Source organism: Bos mutus, chromosome 8 (genome assembly GCF_027580195.1).
Source record: "Bos mutus isolate GX-2022 chromosome 8, NWIPB_WYAK_1.1, whole genome shotgun sequence".
NCBI lineage: Eukaryota > Metazoa > Chordata > Mammalia > Artiodactyla > Bovidae > Bos > Bos mutus.
Window position 1 is genome coordinate 7,378,210 of NC_091624.1, and position 16,988 is coordinate 7,395,197.

Below are 16,988 nucleotides of genomic sequence, written 5' to 3' on the forward strand. Positions count from 1 at the left end.
GGCTAATGCTCTGTCCAAATTTATTCCTATCTTCCTCAAACAAACACAGAAGACCAATGGTGAGCCAGGAGATTTAAGTTGAATGAGAAGCAGCTTGTGTGTTCTGAGAAACGGAGGAAGTAAATGGACAGTATAGTCTGAGGTGATTTTGGAGGAAACGGGCTAGTGGGGACTCGCAGGTCTTCTAGGCTTGGTTGAGCTTGGATAAGACTTCCAGGAGCATCACTGGGCATAGTTATGTTGGGGGCTCACATTCAGATTTCACTCCTCAATGGTCTTATGACCTTGGGAACGTTATTTAAAATTTCTTGCCTCAAGTCCTCATATACAAAGTGAGAATATCGTGTCAGGCATATAGTGAGCCTGTGATCAGTGTAAACGATACTAATAAATATTAATATACTTACCTAAGTTGAGGCCTAAAGGATGAATGGGAATGAGCTCTGTGTAGTCAAAGGAGAGTGTTCCAGGTAGTACAGAGCTCGAGTCCAAAGCTCAGATCTCAGAGAACATTTTGTTGTTGTTCAGTCGCTCAATCGTGTCCAACTCTTTGACCCCCTGGATTGCAGCATGCCAGGCTTCCCTGTCCTTCACTATCCCCTCAAGTTTGCTCAAACTCATGTCCATTAGGTTGGTGATGCCATCCAACCATCTCATCCATCACCCCCTTCTCTTGCCCTCAATCTTTCCCAGCATCAGGTCTTCTCCAATGAGTTGGCTCTTCGCATCAGGTGGCCAAAGTATTGGAGCTTCAGCCTCAGCATCAATTCTTCTAATGAATATTCATGGTTGATTTCCTTTAGGATGGGCTGGTTTGAGAGGACATGGCATGTTACAGGAACCAAAGAGAGTTCAGTTTGGCTGGAGCATAAAGTGAGGGGTGGGTAGGTAGCAGTGTGGTTGGGAGCAGAAGCCAAGTCTTGCAAGGTAGGCGGAATCTGAAACTCTGGGCTGCTGTATCCTTGAGATGTGAGCCTATTTCCAAATCTCAGGCTCTGAAGACAAATTTACAGGTGAACAGAGTCCCAACAACTGACGCTTTGTATGTGTTAACATGAGTTACAAGAGAACCACAGATGTTTGAGATGAAAGACTTTGGCAGGGAGCTTTGTGGAAAATATTTTTTTAAAAATATCATCGCAGAGAAAAATTAGCAATGACTTGACAGAAAGCCATTCCCCTAGCGGAAGGGAAATATCAAGGTTTTGGGTTTGGGTCTTGGATGGTGTACTGAATGTCTGGAAACTAAGTTTTCTCTTTGGCTGCTTGGGAAGAGGTTTTGAAATTGGTCCTTGGGAATTCTGCCTCCCTGGCCTGTACTGGGAGAAAGGGTGTGTGTGTGTCTGTGTGTGTGTGTGTGTGTGTGTGTGTGTACAGATGAATGGATGCTAGGATGGACATCCCATGTCTATCCAGGAACTGGATATGGAGAAAATGAGACATCTGGTTACGTCTTGTCCTAAACAGGGTCTGTGTTACTTGGCAGGCTTTAATCCAGGAAAGGAATGTTCATACAGTGCAAAGGTATCAAGGAGAATGAGCTGCTGCTTTTCCTTGTGAAGCCCAGACAGGTTCCTGAGAGGAGCCATAGGGTAAGACCCCACCTCCTGGATGAACTTCTGTCAAAGGACAACATGTGTGTGCTCCCTATTTGAAAAAGGAGGAGGAAATAAGGGAGGCAGCACTGGGTCCCCAAAGTCAGACAGACCTGAGGTTTTCCCAGCCAGACTATCCTTCTTCTCTCTCCGAAAGCCCTGCTTGTTCTTCAAGGCTCATCTCAAGGCTCCTAGAGGAAGCCTCCAGGCACCTTTCCAGCCCCATCTCCTCTGCTTGCTCATGTATTGACAATATTCCGACCCAAATTCCTCACCATGCATTCTCCCACCAGCATGCTCTTATCCAGGCTCCTCTCTCTGCCTGGAACACCCTTCTCTCCCTTCTTGGTCTGTCTCACTCCTCCTCAGTGTTCAAAACTCCATTTTGATCATTGCCTTCTTCCCTGGTGGCTCAGATGGTAAAGAATCTGCCTGCAATGCAGGAGACCTGGGTTCGATCCCTGGAGAAGATCTCTGGAGAAGGGAACAGCTACCCAATCCAGTATTCTTGCCTGGCGAATTCCATGAACAGAGGAGCCTGGTGGGCTACAGTTCACGGGGTCACAAAGACTCTACATGATTGAGCAACTAACACTTTCACTTTCGTATTCTCAAGTCTGAGTCCCTCTTAGGCTTGGCCTTTGATATTATAAGACAGGTGTGGAATGTCTACCAATAGACAGGAAACTCCCTGAGGGCAGGGGCCATGTGGTATTATTTTACCCATTTAAGGTAATCACCTAAGTCATGTCCAGCTCTTTGTGACCCCATGGACTGTAGCTTGCCAGGCTCCTCTGTCCATGGAATTCTCCAGGCAAGAATACTGGAATGGGTTGCCATGTCCTTCTCCAGGGGATCTTCCTGACCCAGGGATCAAACCCAGGTCTCCCACATGGCGGGCAGATTCTTTATCAAACGAGCCACAACTCTCATAACTTTCAGGATCCTCATTACCTAGCAGTTAGGTGTGTGTGCATATGGACAGTTGAGAGGTTGGGTCTGTGGTTCTCCAAGTGTGACCCCCGATCAGCAGCAACCGTATCTCATAGAAAGTTTTCAGAAATACAGATTCTTGGGCCCTACTCCAATGCTGAATCAGAAACTCTGAAGTAAAATCTTAATAAGGCTTTCAGGGGGTTCTGATGCGTGCGGGAGTTTGAGTTCCGCAGGTCTGAAAAAAGGGGTTGGACCATTGCGAAGAAAAGTTCCTAGGATGTTCTGCTGACATGACACTGACTTCACTGGAACTCAAGGACATCACAAACTGTGGACAGAATGTTCTTACTCAGTGAGGGAGGCTAATTGGGGGAGCAGTTTTCTGTGGATTTAAACTGTTACAAGAAAATATGCAACACATGTCCGTCATGACATGTAGCCCCAGCACTCAGTTCTTTCCTAGGAAAAATTAATTGCTCCTTATTTGACCCCTCATGGCCTTTATACCTTTTCTGACTACATTTGGCCCCTAAACACCCTGGATCCTCCAGTTGTCCATATAAAGTGTGTGCATTCTAGGTAAATCATGCCACTTTCCCCCTCTAGTCATTAGTATCAAATTAATCACTTACGTTATCCTACTTGGGCTTCCTGGGTGGCTCAGTGGGTAAAGAATCTGGATGCAATGCAGGAGACACAGGTTCAATCCCTGGGTTGGGAAGATCGCCTGGAGGAGAGCATGGGAACCCACTCTAGTATTCTTGCCTGGGAAATCCCATGGACAGAGGAATCTGACAGGCTACAGTCTATGGGGTCGCAGAGAGGCAGACATGGCTGAAGAGACTGAGCATGCACACTTGCTATTCCTACTACTTCCTGCTGCTCTCTTCATCGCAGCTGCTTTTTTCCCATTATTGCCCATTACAACCTGGTCATTTCTCACCGGGACCACTGCTCCAGCTCCCATTTGGTCTCAGCAGATCCTAGTTCTCCCCTATTATCCTTGTTCTCCATAAAGCAGTCTACCTCAAAATTTAAATTTTGTTTCTTACTCCCTTTCCCTAAAAATGTGGAGCATGTCTAGCCATCATCCTCAGAATGATGTTCAAACTCTTGAGTGCTACTGCAGAGTCCAGGGAATCCCTGCCCACTTCTCTGAGCTTAGAGAGTATTCTGGTCCAAATCCCCATGGTCAGTATCCACATCTCTTTGCCTGAGAGTCTTTTCTGGTGCCCTGAGTCTCTTCTTCCCATAAGCATGAAATACAAATGTGGTGAAGGATAAATGGTCCGGGGGCAGCCCTCCACGGGAGGGACTCTGTCCCGGTTCTGTAGCATCCCAGGTCGGGTAACTCTAAGGAGTGTGTTCTCCACTGACTCAGAGTTTTTAAGGGGATTAAACTGTAGTTGCTCACAGTAGTAACATGTTTGACAATACATCCTCTCTTGGTTACCTTCCCATCTCTGTTTCACATCCCCTCTTCTCTATCTGTAGCAACTGGAATCATTATATGATAGACTACTTGCCTAGGGGTGTGCTTCTGAAGCAACACAGACTAAGACACACAATTGCAAAGCCCTTGGCAATTGGGTGACTGTATAACTCGCTGGCATCAGCTGACACCTTTCTTCCCCAGAGTGGTTCCTTGATTATTCTTATAACCAATCCAACTCCCGTGGCCTGAGCCCTTGCCATTCCCCGAGACAGTCGTGTCCTATTTCATCCTCTTGGTCTGTGCGCGTGGCACTAACTGTGCTAACTGTGCCTGCAACATTTACCATTTTCCCTCTGGGATGGATTCTCCTATTTATGACTCTGTACACTAACGGGAGAGTTGCTCGCCTCGCTCTGTATTTGGGTAGTACGCCCTGTGAGGGCCGTGACTGAGGCTGTCTCTCTGGGCCATCATTTTTATCTCTACTTAGTCTAAGGCACTACATATAGTACTGCTCAACAAACCATTCTTCAACATGTAACTGGATAAATGAATATATTTAAAGATTAATAAATATAGTAAATGATGTACATATGGAAGGATCTATTTGTACTGTGGTTTCAGCAAGTTGACCCCCAGAGGTTGTTGAAAGGACATAGTTACCATCTTTGCAGCCTCTGAGAGTTCTTCTTTGCTTGAAAAGCCATGGGTTAAAGAGAGAAATGAAAGCACTTAGGCAGGTAGCTCAGGTTGGATTCTGTATGGTGCAGCCTCAGAGTACTATACGGGAAGAAACCTCTTACTCTCAGGGTGGACCATGGCTGGCTGTGTGTCAAGCAGAGAAAAAGCAAAGAATCTCAAAAAACTATGGGTCTTTGCTGCCTCCAAACCCCCTTTATCTCTCTGCATGCAGTGTAGTCTTTCGAAACCCCATAGTCACCGCTTCTGAAGATCCCAGGTACCATGTGGCATCATGGCAAGTCAGTCAGCAGTGTTACCTGCCCCCTGCTTAGGGGTTCTGGGCGAGTGACAAATTCAAGTTCTAACTGAGATGCTGTCAATTTCCCCATCTGTAAAAAAATATTAGATTGGTTGCTTTTATATCATGCTCTTTAGAACCCCAAACTCTAGGGAATTGGCGCTGGGATGATCCTGGTTTTGTTCGAGAAGACAGAGATGGGATAACTAGGAGGGTCCCTCATCCCCTCTTTGATTACAGAAGCTTTTCAACTTGTTTGTATTTCACATAATATTGTGCTTAAAAAATGGATTGCATGGTCCAAGGGTTTGAAAATCACTGACTGACTGCAAACTAACTAAAAGAGCATATGGTATTGGCACACGCACACACACACACGCACATGCACACACCTTCTCTCCTGATCTCTTCGGGAAATAGCTGCCTGTTGTCATGAATCTAGTCTTTAAATCTTATTTCAGTCTTGACAGTGAGTTAAACAGAACCGAGTAAAACCTTCTCTTTAATAATTTATCTCACTTTGGAAACAGTTATCTGATAGAATTTTGCAATGACTCTTGTTAGATTATTTGGAGCGCTGTCTCATTCTCCCAGTGGACTGTGCTTGTAAAGAGTCCAAAACACCTGCCATGGGTAGTCCTTGGCTCCTCTCTCTGCCCTTTTATGGCATTCATACTGGTGTCCCTAAACGACTCTTCTGTGCAAAATTCAGCAGTTCAAGAATCAGCAGATAAACCTATATTGTGGTGGCACCACCAGTCTATAGCTCAGAATACAGAGCATGCACTGCCTGTGCAAGTCCTTGAGTGCTTTTACGAGCCTTGTTTTTATGCTTTTAGATATTAGAAAAATCAGTTCATTTATTGATACTTGTCATAAGCAGCCGTGTCTCATAATAATCATAATAGGCGTTAACATAAACCATGTCTGGCACAGCTCTATAATCTTTGATATTTATCTTAGCTCATTCTAATAACAACTTCATGGGTGGGTACTTTTATTATTTCCATTGTATAGATAGGAAAACTAAATCCTAAAGCAATTAAATGACTTTCCAAAGATCACATAGCTACTAAGTGGTGATGAGACCAAAAAAAGAGATCCAATGGGCAGATCAAAAATAGCAGAACTTTGGTTTCAGCTTCCAATTCTGAAAATTGGATGACTGAGTGTCCAATTATGAAGAAAAAATGAAAATATGAATATACTGAAGTATATCATTGAACATAGCATCCAAAAAACTAGATACAACTAGAAGTGATATGAAAACTGAACTTTCTTGTAACATGTAAGAATGTTTCCAACTGTATATGAAAGTATAGGTGCTTTAAGGAATTACTTCTGTAGAAGAGAGGGTGTATATTATATTCAAATCCATGGTACCATTGACCTTCTAATTCTAGGCCCTGGTATTCTAGTCCATGTTCCTGTGTATATGCAACAGAGTCTTTTGGATTATGCTAATGGCATCATGGACTCGATGGACGTGAGTCTGAGTGAACTCCGGGAGTTGGTGATGGACAGGGAGGCCTGGTGTGCTGCAATTCATGGGGTCGCAAAGAGTTGGACACGACTGAGCGACTGAACTGAACTGAATGTGTATATGTGAGAATCTTGTAGATTTCTACAACAGACAACAACCACACCACTATTTTTGAAGCATACAAGCTATTATATATTTTCATAATATAGAACTTTAAGGTATAGTAATCAACAGTGGCAAAATATTTCTGTCTTTGACATTATTTTTTCGTGAGATCCAACCTGTAATTGAGACCAGAGAAAACAGTATGGAGAAACAAATCCAGGAGAACAGGATAAAAATATCATGAACAGCAAAATATGTCTGAGTATTTAAAACCGTATAGAAAAAATAAATTAGATGAACAATTGTGTAAATATAAATTAAAAAAAGATGACATTCTTAATAAATAAAGTTTACTATTTACATTTTTATATATTGCTGAAAGACTTAACTTAGATCCATAAAAACACATAAACAGGAAAAAATAAAACCCAAAAAAGGAGCAGCAAATTTATGCGCGTGAGGTACAGAAAAAGGATTGGAGTTGTGTTTTGTTTTTGGTGATTAGATTATTTTCTTTCTTTTTTTTTTTTTTTTCTCTCTTTTTTTTTTATAGTAGGCCAGTAGAATTTTCTTGAGAACAGATTTTTAAGCATGTCAATGGAGAGTCATTTTTGGTAATTTCAGAAGATGCCAAACAGATTTCAACATCATCATCATTAGAAATACCCATAATAATTATAACAATAATAAAAGGTATAATATGATACATAAATATGGAAGAGCCGCTTGTAATATGAATATTTTTTCTAGACGAGATCACAGTTTTATTTTGTAAATATTACATTTAAGTATATATATACACACATATATGTACAACTATATATACATGTGCATATATATGTAAATTTATATTTATATATAATATCTTTATATAGATAGATATCTGTGGACAGGTTATTGATTATAGAGACCCAAGAAAGCAAGTCAATTAATTGTTTAAACTTCTCCTCACTGACTGCTGGTGTAGAATTTAAGAAGCCCCGAGTTTGCACTCAGAATGCCGTATCTTCTTTTAATGGAACACTCAATGTGGAATTTTAAGTCTGAGAAGAAAAAGAGAACTAAGGGACTCCCTTCCTCTGTAAAGTTGGAAGTGGCCTGGAAGTCTTGAATAAACGGTAAACTGACTTTTACACTGTAGGAAGTCACTGTTTGTTTTGTTAATCAAATTATAGAACTGGTAAAGGCCCGAATAAGGGGGAGAAAGTCCAACTTATCTATAAGGAAAATATTCTCAAATGCAAGCCTCTCTCAAGGTGGGTTCTAATCTAGGAGCTCACTCCCATTCCTTGAAATACCAAATGAGCACTCCCTGTCTTTCTTACGTGGCCGATGGGCCTGTGCATTCTTGAAAAATAACCCATAGACTTTGCGTCAGGCTCTCACAGATTGGCTCTCATAGATTGCCACAGCCCCTTAGAAGCCCCAGGGCCTCACAATCCCCTGCCCTCCCACTGTGAGGTAGGTTAAGTAGTATTATCCCCATTTTGCAGCTGGAGAAACTGAGGCAAATGGAGAGGCAATATCATGACTTGTTTAAGATCACTGAGCAAACTGCTGCCTGGAGTCAAGAATTCGGTGTTCCCACTCAAGGGACATAATTCCTCTCTTGGCTATTACACATTGCTCTTCAAGATCGAGCAATTGGGAGGAATTTGGCAAAACGTGAGCAGATTGCCAGGAACAGGCTTGGATTCTTCTGCTGTTCAGTTTCATGTCTGCTGTTTGGTTTGTTCTGTTTCCCGAAAACCGTGGGCATTACCTGTCCGGTCATGTAGCAGCTCCTTAGGAAAGTGGGCTGTGCAGTGTGATTCTAAGTGCAGCTTCATAAAGCCCAGTGCTCTATGGTAAATACAAACACTTTGTAATGTGAAAAGCACAGCACAGCATGTCCCCTTAATATTTGGGAAAAAAAAGAAAAAACACAATTTCAAGCCCTCCCCACTCCCTATTACTGATTGACAACCAAACAAATAGACAAAATGCACCCCTCCCAACAATATCAACTACATATTAAGGGGAAAGATGCCTTATTTCCTGAACCTACCACAATGTACAGAAAAGAAGAGACAGCGGTATAAAACCCCCCTCTACTCCTGCTAGGGAAATCTTTAGGCTGTGTCTACCTACTCAGTCTGTAGAATAAAGAATGTTCTTCAGGAATCACAAAAGTAGGTTTTCTTAAAATTCTTATTTTTAATCATGCTTTTTTAATCTCTTTGTCTTCTATTAATCTCTATCTATACAGCTTTGTCACCAACCATTTCTTCTTTTATATTTTCCCTACTTTGAAGTAGTTTGAGGAGGAAAAAAACAAAACAAAACACAAAAACCTCAAATCTGTTAACTTGAATTTATGGTTTCCTTTCTTCTTTCCCCCTTTTCTCCTCTTTTTTTCTCTTTTTCTTCCTCTCTTTCTTTCCTTTCTTAACACAGGTAAGACCTATAACAAACTGACAGAACCAAGTTAAACCAAACCTGGAAGGGAGGTAGCCAGAATCTGTCTCAAAGAATTATTTTCAACAAATAGCATAGAAGCATTGGCCAAGGTGGGAAAAAGACCAAGAGCACTGTCTAGGCAGTGACTCAAAATGCTGAAGCCAGGAGAAGCAGCTCCATCCTCAGAGCCCTGCTAGTTACAGCCGCTCATCTCCCTCTTTCATAACACCCCCCATTCAGCCTCCAGAATGGACTTCCAAGGGTTGTCTTTCCTTAAAACGTGGTTGGCACAGAATCTAGGGGCTAACACAGGTCCTCTGGCAGCCAGTAGGGCTGTGGCTTGGAAAGTCTTCCTAAGAGAAGGCTTGGCGAACGGTCTGCCTTATCTTTTCTTTCTTGCTGTTAACAGGCTAATCCTTCTTCAGAACCTCCACGTTCTGAAGAAAGTTCTGAAGAAGCTAATCCATCTTCAGAACTGCCAAGTGCTTTAGAACCTCTGAGCTGCTGATAGACAAGAGCCTCCTCCTGTGAGTATTCCACTGTCCTAAACTGGAGCTGATAAAGGGGTGAGAGAATGAGTTTATACCCAGAAAGAAAATGAAGCCGAGTGTAAGTGCACTGCATACAGAGCTGACTGTCCTCCGCTAAGGTATGAGAAGGACCTGTTAGTGACACCTTGCATGTGGGACTGAGGCTGCCCACCCATCAGGCAGCCTCTCCCACCTAATATCCCTGGCAAATAGGAATTTGTGAGTAACAGGTTTGAATGATGGTGAGGAGGAGACTGGGAAACACTTTGCTGAGAAGGGCTTGATCAATCTGAGACTCTGAAGGTAGAAGTCAGCTGCAGACTGTGTGTGAATGGAGGAGGAAAAAGCATGAGAGTGGACTGAAAGGAAGCTGGTGAGGTTCTGCTGTGATTCCTGCCACCCCACCGTCAGGAATGTTGTCTTTAGGTCTCCCAGGCTCTTTGTGTTACTTACTGATGTTAAAAAAAAGCAACTGGGAGAGCCAACTGTGTTAACATCTTACCTCATTTGTTCCTTCCCATCTAGCACCACTCAGGTTGATAACTCAGCAAGGGCATTAGGGGACTTGAAGAGTTGGCAAGAGTTCTAAGATACTGGAGAGGGGTACAAAGTGGAATCGATGCTTATACGATTATTATTCTCTTGCCAAAGATTGGTCCTGGTAATTAAAGGAAAAAAAAATGCCCTCAGTATAAATGAGATACAAGTTTGTAAGAAGGAGACATAATGGATTTGAGTCAGGCCTTAACAATGGCATGCCTGGAACCCAATCTCAGAGACTGTAACATGGAATAAGCCACACAAAACTATCTAAGCACTGCGTCCTTATTTGTGGGCACCTGTGCGAAAAGCACCTTGATATATTAATTAATGTAACAGACCACAGCTGGCCAACAGACGTCTTCTCGAGCGTTCTTGGTCAGCAGTTAGCTGCTGCTGGGAGACAGAACAGTAGGAAGGTTTCTGAAGTTATTTTTGGTCCCCATCGGAAAAAAAAAAAAAAAGGGCTCTAGTTGATGAACAGCATCTGTGTTGGATGCAGGAAGGAGGAGAGTCAGCCCACGAGCTTGGTATCTTCGATTTCTATGCTATTTGTTTTTTGGTTGGTTGTCTTCACTAGACTTGAGATGATTTGTGGCAATATTTATGCAATATCTCTACCTTAGACCCTCCCTTCACCTCACTTTCTCAGTTTCAGAGATCAGGTAAAATGTCAGCCTTCTTTCCACCTCATTCCGTATTCCTCACCTCCCTTACTAATTCAAAAGGAGTGGACAGGTAACTGGCTGAACAACGAGGACCCCAAAGAGGTGGGGGCTTCTGTGAGTGTCTGGCTAATTTCCTCTTAACTTTTGGAGGCTGAACATGGGAGAGAGGGAAGGGCCACCCTAGGACAGGGGTGGACGGGAGTATGGGAGCCAGAGGCTGTGTGGAAGGCAGGATGACCGTGCTGGGTGGTTGGGGACCAAGGCTGGGAACCCTTGGGTTGCCCCCTGCAGGCCCGTCTAGAACACAGTCTAGGTGTGGATCCCATCCGAGTGCTTCTCTGCTCCAGAACTATTGCTACTCAGGGCACAATGAGGTCCTCAGACCCAAAGCCTGCTCTCGCCTTGGAGGGGCAGGAAGACTTGGATAAGGATGCTAACCCAAGAGTCCCTGCCATCCCAACAGTCTCCGGAGGGTTCCGACATCACAGAAATGTAACACTGTTCCTCTTGCTTATAAAATCTAACACTGGCTTAGACATTCTGGACTCTCGGTGAGGGTTCCAGCATCTGAAGCCCCTCAATTCCCTTCCAGGATGAGAAGCCCACCCAGGGGGCCTTCACTTCTCACCACGTGGGCCACCGAGGGGTTTTCCCTCGCAGAAGGACTAAGAAGTGAGGAGCTGTGGGAAAATGTGGGTCACTTTTAAGGCAGACAGTTGGGTTGTGTGGGGGTTTTTCCTCACCTAGTCCTACCACCTTGGGGTACTCAATGTACAGGGTAGAGCAGCCGGGCAAGTAGCAGCAAGAGTGGTCCCAAGGCAAGATGTGGAGGGTGTGGGGGATATTACGGCCTCAAGCCGGGGCTATTATAATACCTTGACATTGCAATCCTAAGCCATTTCCAGCTTGGCCTCAAACCCTGGGGGCTTCGCATACCTTGGATTCTTTACCTCTTCCTCTTCTTCCCTAGAAGGGAGGTGATCAGAGACCATTTCACTTCCAATCCCAGAGGACTGCGCACTCAAGCACACCTTACGTATTCTAAGCCTCAGGGTGTGAGCTATGTTGGCATTTAACACTTAGTCTTAGCAGTTTTTGTAACTCTTTCTCCCAAGGACAGTGCTGGTTCAGAGCCTGGGAGAGAAAGGATTGAGTCTGGCCCAGTCTCTCTCTGCTCAGTCTCCAAAACTGCCCTCCCATGGATGTCTGCATGGGTGCGTATGCATGCATGCGTACTAACCACAGATGGGCACACTCCTAGATACAGAATATGTTTCTCGCTGCGGTCGTGTGGCAAATGGTTAGAATTTTAGGAGGCTCAGGGACTGCACGCTGTATGTGCAATCTTTCTAAGACTTTGAGATGGGATTCCATTCCATCATTCAACATGGTGAGACGTGGTACACGCGCCCGTACTACGAGTCCTTCCTGGGTGAAATTAAAGGCAGACCGGTTGGGTGCTAAGGATCCCTGGTGTGGAGAGGCCATTCCGTTGAGCAGCTGACTGTGAAATCAATACCAAAGGGATGCGGGTCCTGGCGTTGGGAATTCTTTGACAACTCCTTGTCCTTCCTTAGCCATGGCTGTATCCTCGGAGGTCTTTCCGGCTGTGTTCTTGAGCCTGGGGGTCCCGGCAAGCACAGTCACCCTGTAGGTCACAAGACATGGGGAAGGGTGTGACCTGCAGAGAGAAAGGCAGAAGAGATGAGCCAGGTGCTTGGGGCTGAAACAGAAATTTCTAGAGAAGCAGTGGGTTTGTCAGGGCAGAGGGTTCCTCACTAGATGGTGGGGCAGCAGATTCAAGTCATGACTCTGCTTCTTGCTAGCCTTATGATAACTTCTATCAGGATCACCATGGTCATTATCATAGCTGTTTCCATTTTCAGGGGCATGTATGACAGGCCAGGCTTTACAACGTGCTAAATGCTTTACAACCAGGAAAGAACTGAATTCTTCGGCAACTCTGTAAAGTGAAAGTTAAGTCGCTCAGTCATGTCCAACTCTTTGTGACCCCATGGACCTATAGCCTATCAGACTCTTCCATCCATGGAGTTTTCCAGGCAAGAATACTGGAGTGGGTTGCCATTTCCTTCTCCAGGAGATCTTCCCGAACCAGGGATTGAACCCGGGTCTCCTGCATTGTAGGCAGACGCTTTACCGTCTGAGCCACCAGGGAAGTCCACCTCTGTAAGATAGGCACTAGAACAACCGCCCTTTTACAGGTGGAGAAACTGAGGCTCACAAAGGGGCAGGCATTCGCCCAAAGTGGTGGTGGTGGTGTTCAGCTGCTCCAGTCGTGTCCAACTTTCTGCGACCCTATGGACTGTAGCCCACCAGACTCCACTGTTCATGGGATTTCCCAGGTAAGAATACTGGAATGGGTTGCCATTTCCTTTTCCAGGGGATCTTCCCAACCCAGAGGTCAAACCAACATCTCTTGTGCCTCCTGCATTGGCAGGCGGGTTCTTTATCACTGAGCCACCAGGGAAGCCCAAACCAGTAAGTGACAAATCCAGTATTTAAAGTAAGGCAAGCAACCTCTAAAGTTATGACCAACCTAGATAGCATATTTAAAAGCAGAGACATTATTTTGCCAACAAAGGTCCATCTAGTCAAGGCTATGGTTTTTCCAGTAGTCATGTATGGATGTGAGAGTTGGACTGTGAAGAAAGCTGAGCACAGAAGAATTGATGCTTTTGAACTGTGGTGTTGGAGAAGACTCTTGAGAGTCCCTTGGACTTCAAGGAGATCCAACCAGTCCATTCTAAAGGAGATCAGCCCTTGGGTGTTCTTTGGAAGGAATGATGCTAAAGTGGAAACTCCAGTACTTTGGCCACCTCATGCGAAGAGTTGACTCATTGGAAAAGACTCTGATGCTGGGAGGGATTGGGGGCAGGAGGAGAAGGGGACGACAGAGGATGAGATGGCTGGATGGCATCACTGACTCGATGGACGTGAGTCTGAGTGGACTCTGGGAGTTGGTGATGGACAGGGAGGCCTGGCGTGCTGCAATTCATGGGGTCGCAAAGAGTTGGACACAACTGAGCGACTGAACTGAACTGAACTGAATGAAGCAACCTCTCCCTGAGCCTCAGGTTCCTCCTAGCTGTGAAATCAGTAGAATAAGACCTGCCTTGCACTGTGGACTCTGAGGGCTGAATGAAATCATGGGTGAAAAGTTGTCATGTCCACATGAGAGTTGGTTAATAGACTTGTACAATGGAATATCTAACTTCTAGGACTGTTGTGGTGATCCACTGATATAAACAATGCAATAATGTCTTTTAGGAAAACCTAATTCTCTGTACATATGGGTAATTTTGATTTGGGGATTATTAAAATGGCAGAAGCTTTTGCCAGCAAGTTCAGGCCACCTTCTAGGACAGTGATCCCCAACCTTTCTGGGACCAGGGACCGGTTTCATTGAAGACGGTTTTTCCATGCTCCTGGGTGGTAGGGGATGGTTTGGGGATGATTCAAACGCATTACATTTAATGTGTACTTTATTTCCATTATTATTACATCAGCTCCACCTCAGATCATCAGGCATTAGATCCCAGAGGTTGGGGACCCCTGTTCTAGAGCGCCTGAAATCCTGGTGGGGAACATTTCACAGAGAGATTTTTTTGCAGAAAACTAGGTTGAGGGATCCTAGGAGCAGATTTTAGCATAAGAAAAAGTGACAGGCGCACGACGTGACAATTTGATATATGTATAGATTACAAAATTGGAGGAAAAGAGACAAAATAAGAGGCCCACATTTCATTTCCCAGTCCATCCCTTCACATGCTTTGTGATCTTGGGCTGGCTTTCCTTTCTAGAAATTGTGAGAAAGAGCCCAGCAGAGTGAACGTCTTCACACGGCAAAGGATCTGTCTTTGCAAAGAGCACAGAGCGGTCCCTGCTTGAGCCCCAGCCTTGGCTGACGCGAGTGGATTTCACCTCATTGCATCATGACATTTGCATAGAACTTTCCCCAGAGGGCCCCCCATCTGCGCAGATGGATTTAATGGCCTCATTCACCTCCTGCCTGGGCAGGGTCTCGAGTGCTCACAAGGCTCAGAGAGCATCTTTGTCCCTCTGGCTGTGGGCTGGTTCTCCTGAACACTTTTTCTCCCTGCTCTGTGTCCTTCTTTCTTCCCTCTTTGCCTCCCCAACCTCTCTCCATCCTGCAACGTTTCAATAATTTAAAAGTGTAGGAATGAACAGGAAGATTGAAGTAGAAGCCCCCGCTCTCTCACCTAATTGAGGTGTGACCTTGAATAGGTGACAATTTCTCTGAGCCTCAGTGATCCTTCCCAAAAGGGGAGAGGCGAAAGCATGCCCCTCCAGTGGGTGTGATGAGGGATAATGAATTAGCCGATAAAATGAGCGTAGCAAGCAATGCTTGCCACATGCCCGCTGTGCCTCTTTCTCGGTAAGCAAGGCGAGGACTGTCAGCCTTGCTCACTCTTGTGTCCCCAGCGTCTAAGCTGCAGAATACGAATGCAGGTCTGTTCTCCTCTCTCTCTCTCTGACTCTCTGCAGTACGGCTAGTACAACTCCTCGTTTCCCTTTTCAGTTCCAGCTCGCAGGCCTGGGATGCCCTGGTGAGCACGCCTACAGCTACCACTTCCATGCAGAGCCTTGCTGCTTTCAGCTGCTCACTGCTGCTCACTGTGCCCTGACTGCAGGACACGCCCCAGCTCCATGTGTATGCAGGGACTGTACCGTCCCATCTTAAATGTTCTTCTGCAACTTCTTCACCGCCCTAAGAAGCAGAGAACCTTAGACTTAGAAGAGACCTAGAGAAAATCCTCCAAAGCGGGGAGACTGAGGGCAGAGCCAGGTCCAAATCTAATAGCTGAGGTCCAGTGGGGAAACCCTGTGAGCAGAGAGGCCTGGATTAGCATCCTTACTTGCTGAATACTTCAGCAAGGCCTCATACTCACTGAACAACTGTGGGGAAAAACCCCTTCGCTGCCATCACCCTGAATTTGTGTATCTAGAAAACAGTGATGAAAAAAAAAAAATACAATAAGTCTTCTCCATACGAACGAGTTCCATTCCCAGAGCACGTTTGTTAAGTCCAATGTGACCCTAAGTCCAACAAAATTAGCCTAGGTACCCAACTAACAATCGTCTATAGTATTATATAGTCTATAGGGCTATATAGACAATCGTCTCTACAGTACTGTACAGTAACAGGTTTATAATACTTTTTGCACAAATAATACATAAAAAACAAACACAAAAAGAAAACGCGTTTAATCCTACAGTACTGAAACTTGAAAAGTACCATAATACAATGGCATACAGGGGCTGGCAAGAGTGAACAGGCAAGAAGAGTTACTGCCTGGAGGGAAAACTGAAGGATCATAGTGATCAGAGACAGAGGAGGAGGGCGAGCTGCAATCCCACTCACGCCCGACGTCGACGGCACAGGTTCTGGTTCCTCACTGGAACCAGATGCACGTTCCGGTCTTTGCAAGTTTGCACCTTGAAGGTTCGTATGTAGGGGACTTCCTCTACTGTAGTTCAGATGGTTGCAAGGATTCAACAAGAAAGATGCAAAACCTCCCAGAACGTGGTCTAACACTCGGGTCGCTGGACGCTGAGTCGGCTTCCCGCAGGCTTGTACTTCTGGCTTGTGACCCCCTTCCTGCCTTCCTCCTCCCCGACCTGGGCGGCCTCGGTTTCCCCCGGACCCGTTCCACCCCTTGCCCGCGTTCTAACGTTAGGATGACCCAGTGACCGCCCCCGTCTTCTGCACAGTATGTTCTCTCTCTCATTCTTCCCACTGGGCTCCACGATTCTTTCGGGACAGCCTCACATATGGTTTCTCTCTCCTGCTTCCTGTTGCGCCTCACCCAGGCAAACGTGCAACAGATTCTGTCTCTTAGGATAAGACACAAAGTCCTTAGTGAGAGTTCAAGGCCTTGCCTGATCTCCACACCCTTCTTGGACCTCATCTGGTTCCCTTCATCCCCTCGCTCTCTGCGGCTCGTTTCCTGTTTCCTCAAAGACTCCAGGTGTTTTCCTGGGTTTAAGTCTTCAGCTGTTTCTCCCCGCTCCTGCGCTTCCCTGGCCAGCTTCTCTTCATCCGCCAGGTCTTACCGCAAGCACCGCCTCCTGCCTCGTTAGTCTTACCAAAGACCGGACCATCGCGCTCCTCCCATACCCTAGCATTCTATCCCTACGCCATCCTTGGACGGAATCACGTCTGCGCCTGTATGCCTGCGCCGTCTGGGCAGGGGCCATGTCTGTGTTGTTGTTTTTTAAAGTATGTATTATTTGGC

At 45.3% G+C, this 16,988-nt stretch overlaps 1 protein-coding gene and 1 non-coding gene across 2 annotated transcripts in view; both read right to left on the minus strand.

Annotated features, from left to right (window-relative positions):
* Positions 1-6,596: 6,596 nt before the first annotated feature.
* Positions 6,597-16,988, minus strand: part of PAPPA (pappalysin 1) — a 267,243-nt gene continuing 256,851 nt past the window's right edge. Inside the window, 1 exon segment of the mRNA XM_070375021.1 lies at positions 6,597-12,391. Coding sequence (XP_070231122.1) covers positions 12,284-12,391 — 108 coding nt within the window. The 3' untranslated portion in view covers positions 6,597-12,283.
* TRNAC-ACA (transfer RNA cysteine (anticodon ACA)) lies at positions 12,815-12,886 on the minus strand. Its single transcript has one exon. It is a non-coding gene; the product is annotated as a tRNA-Cys (tRNA).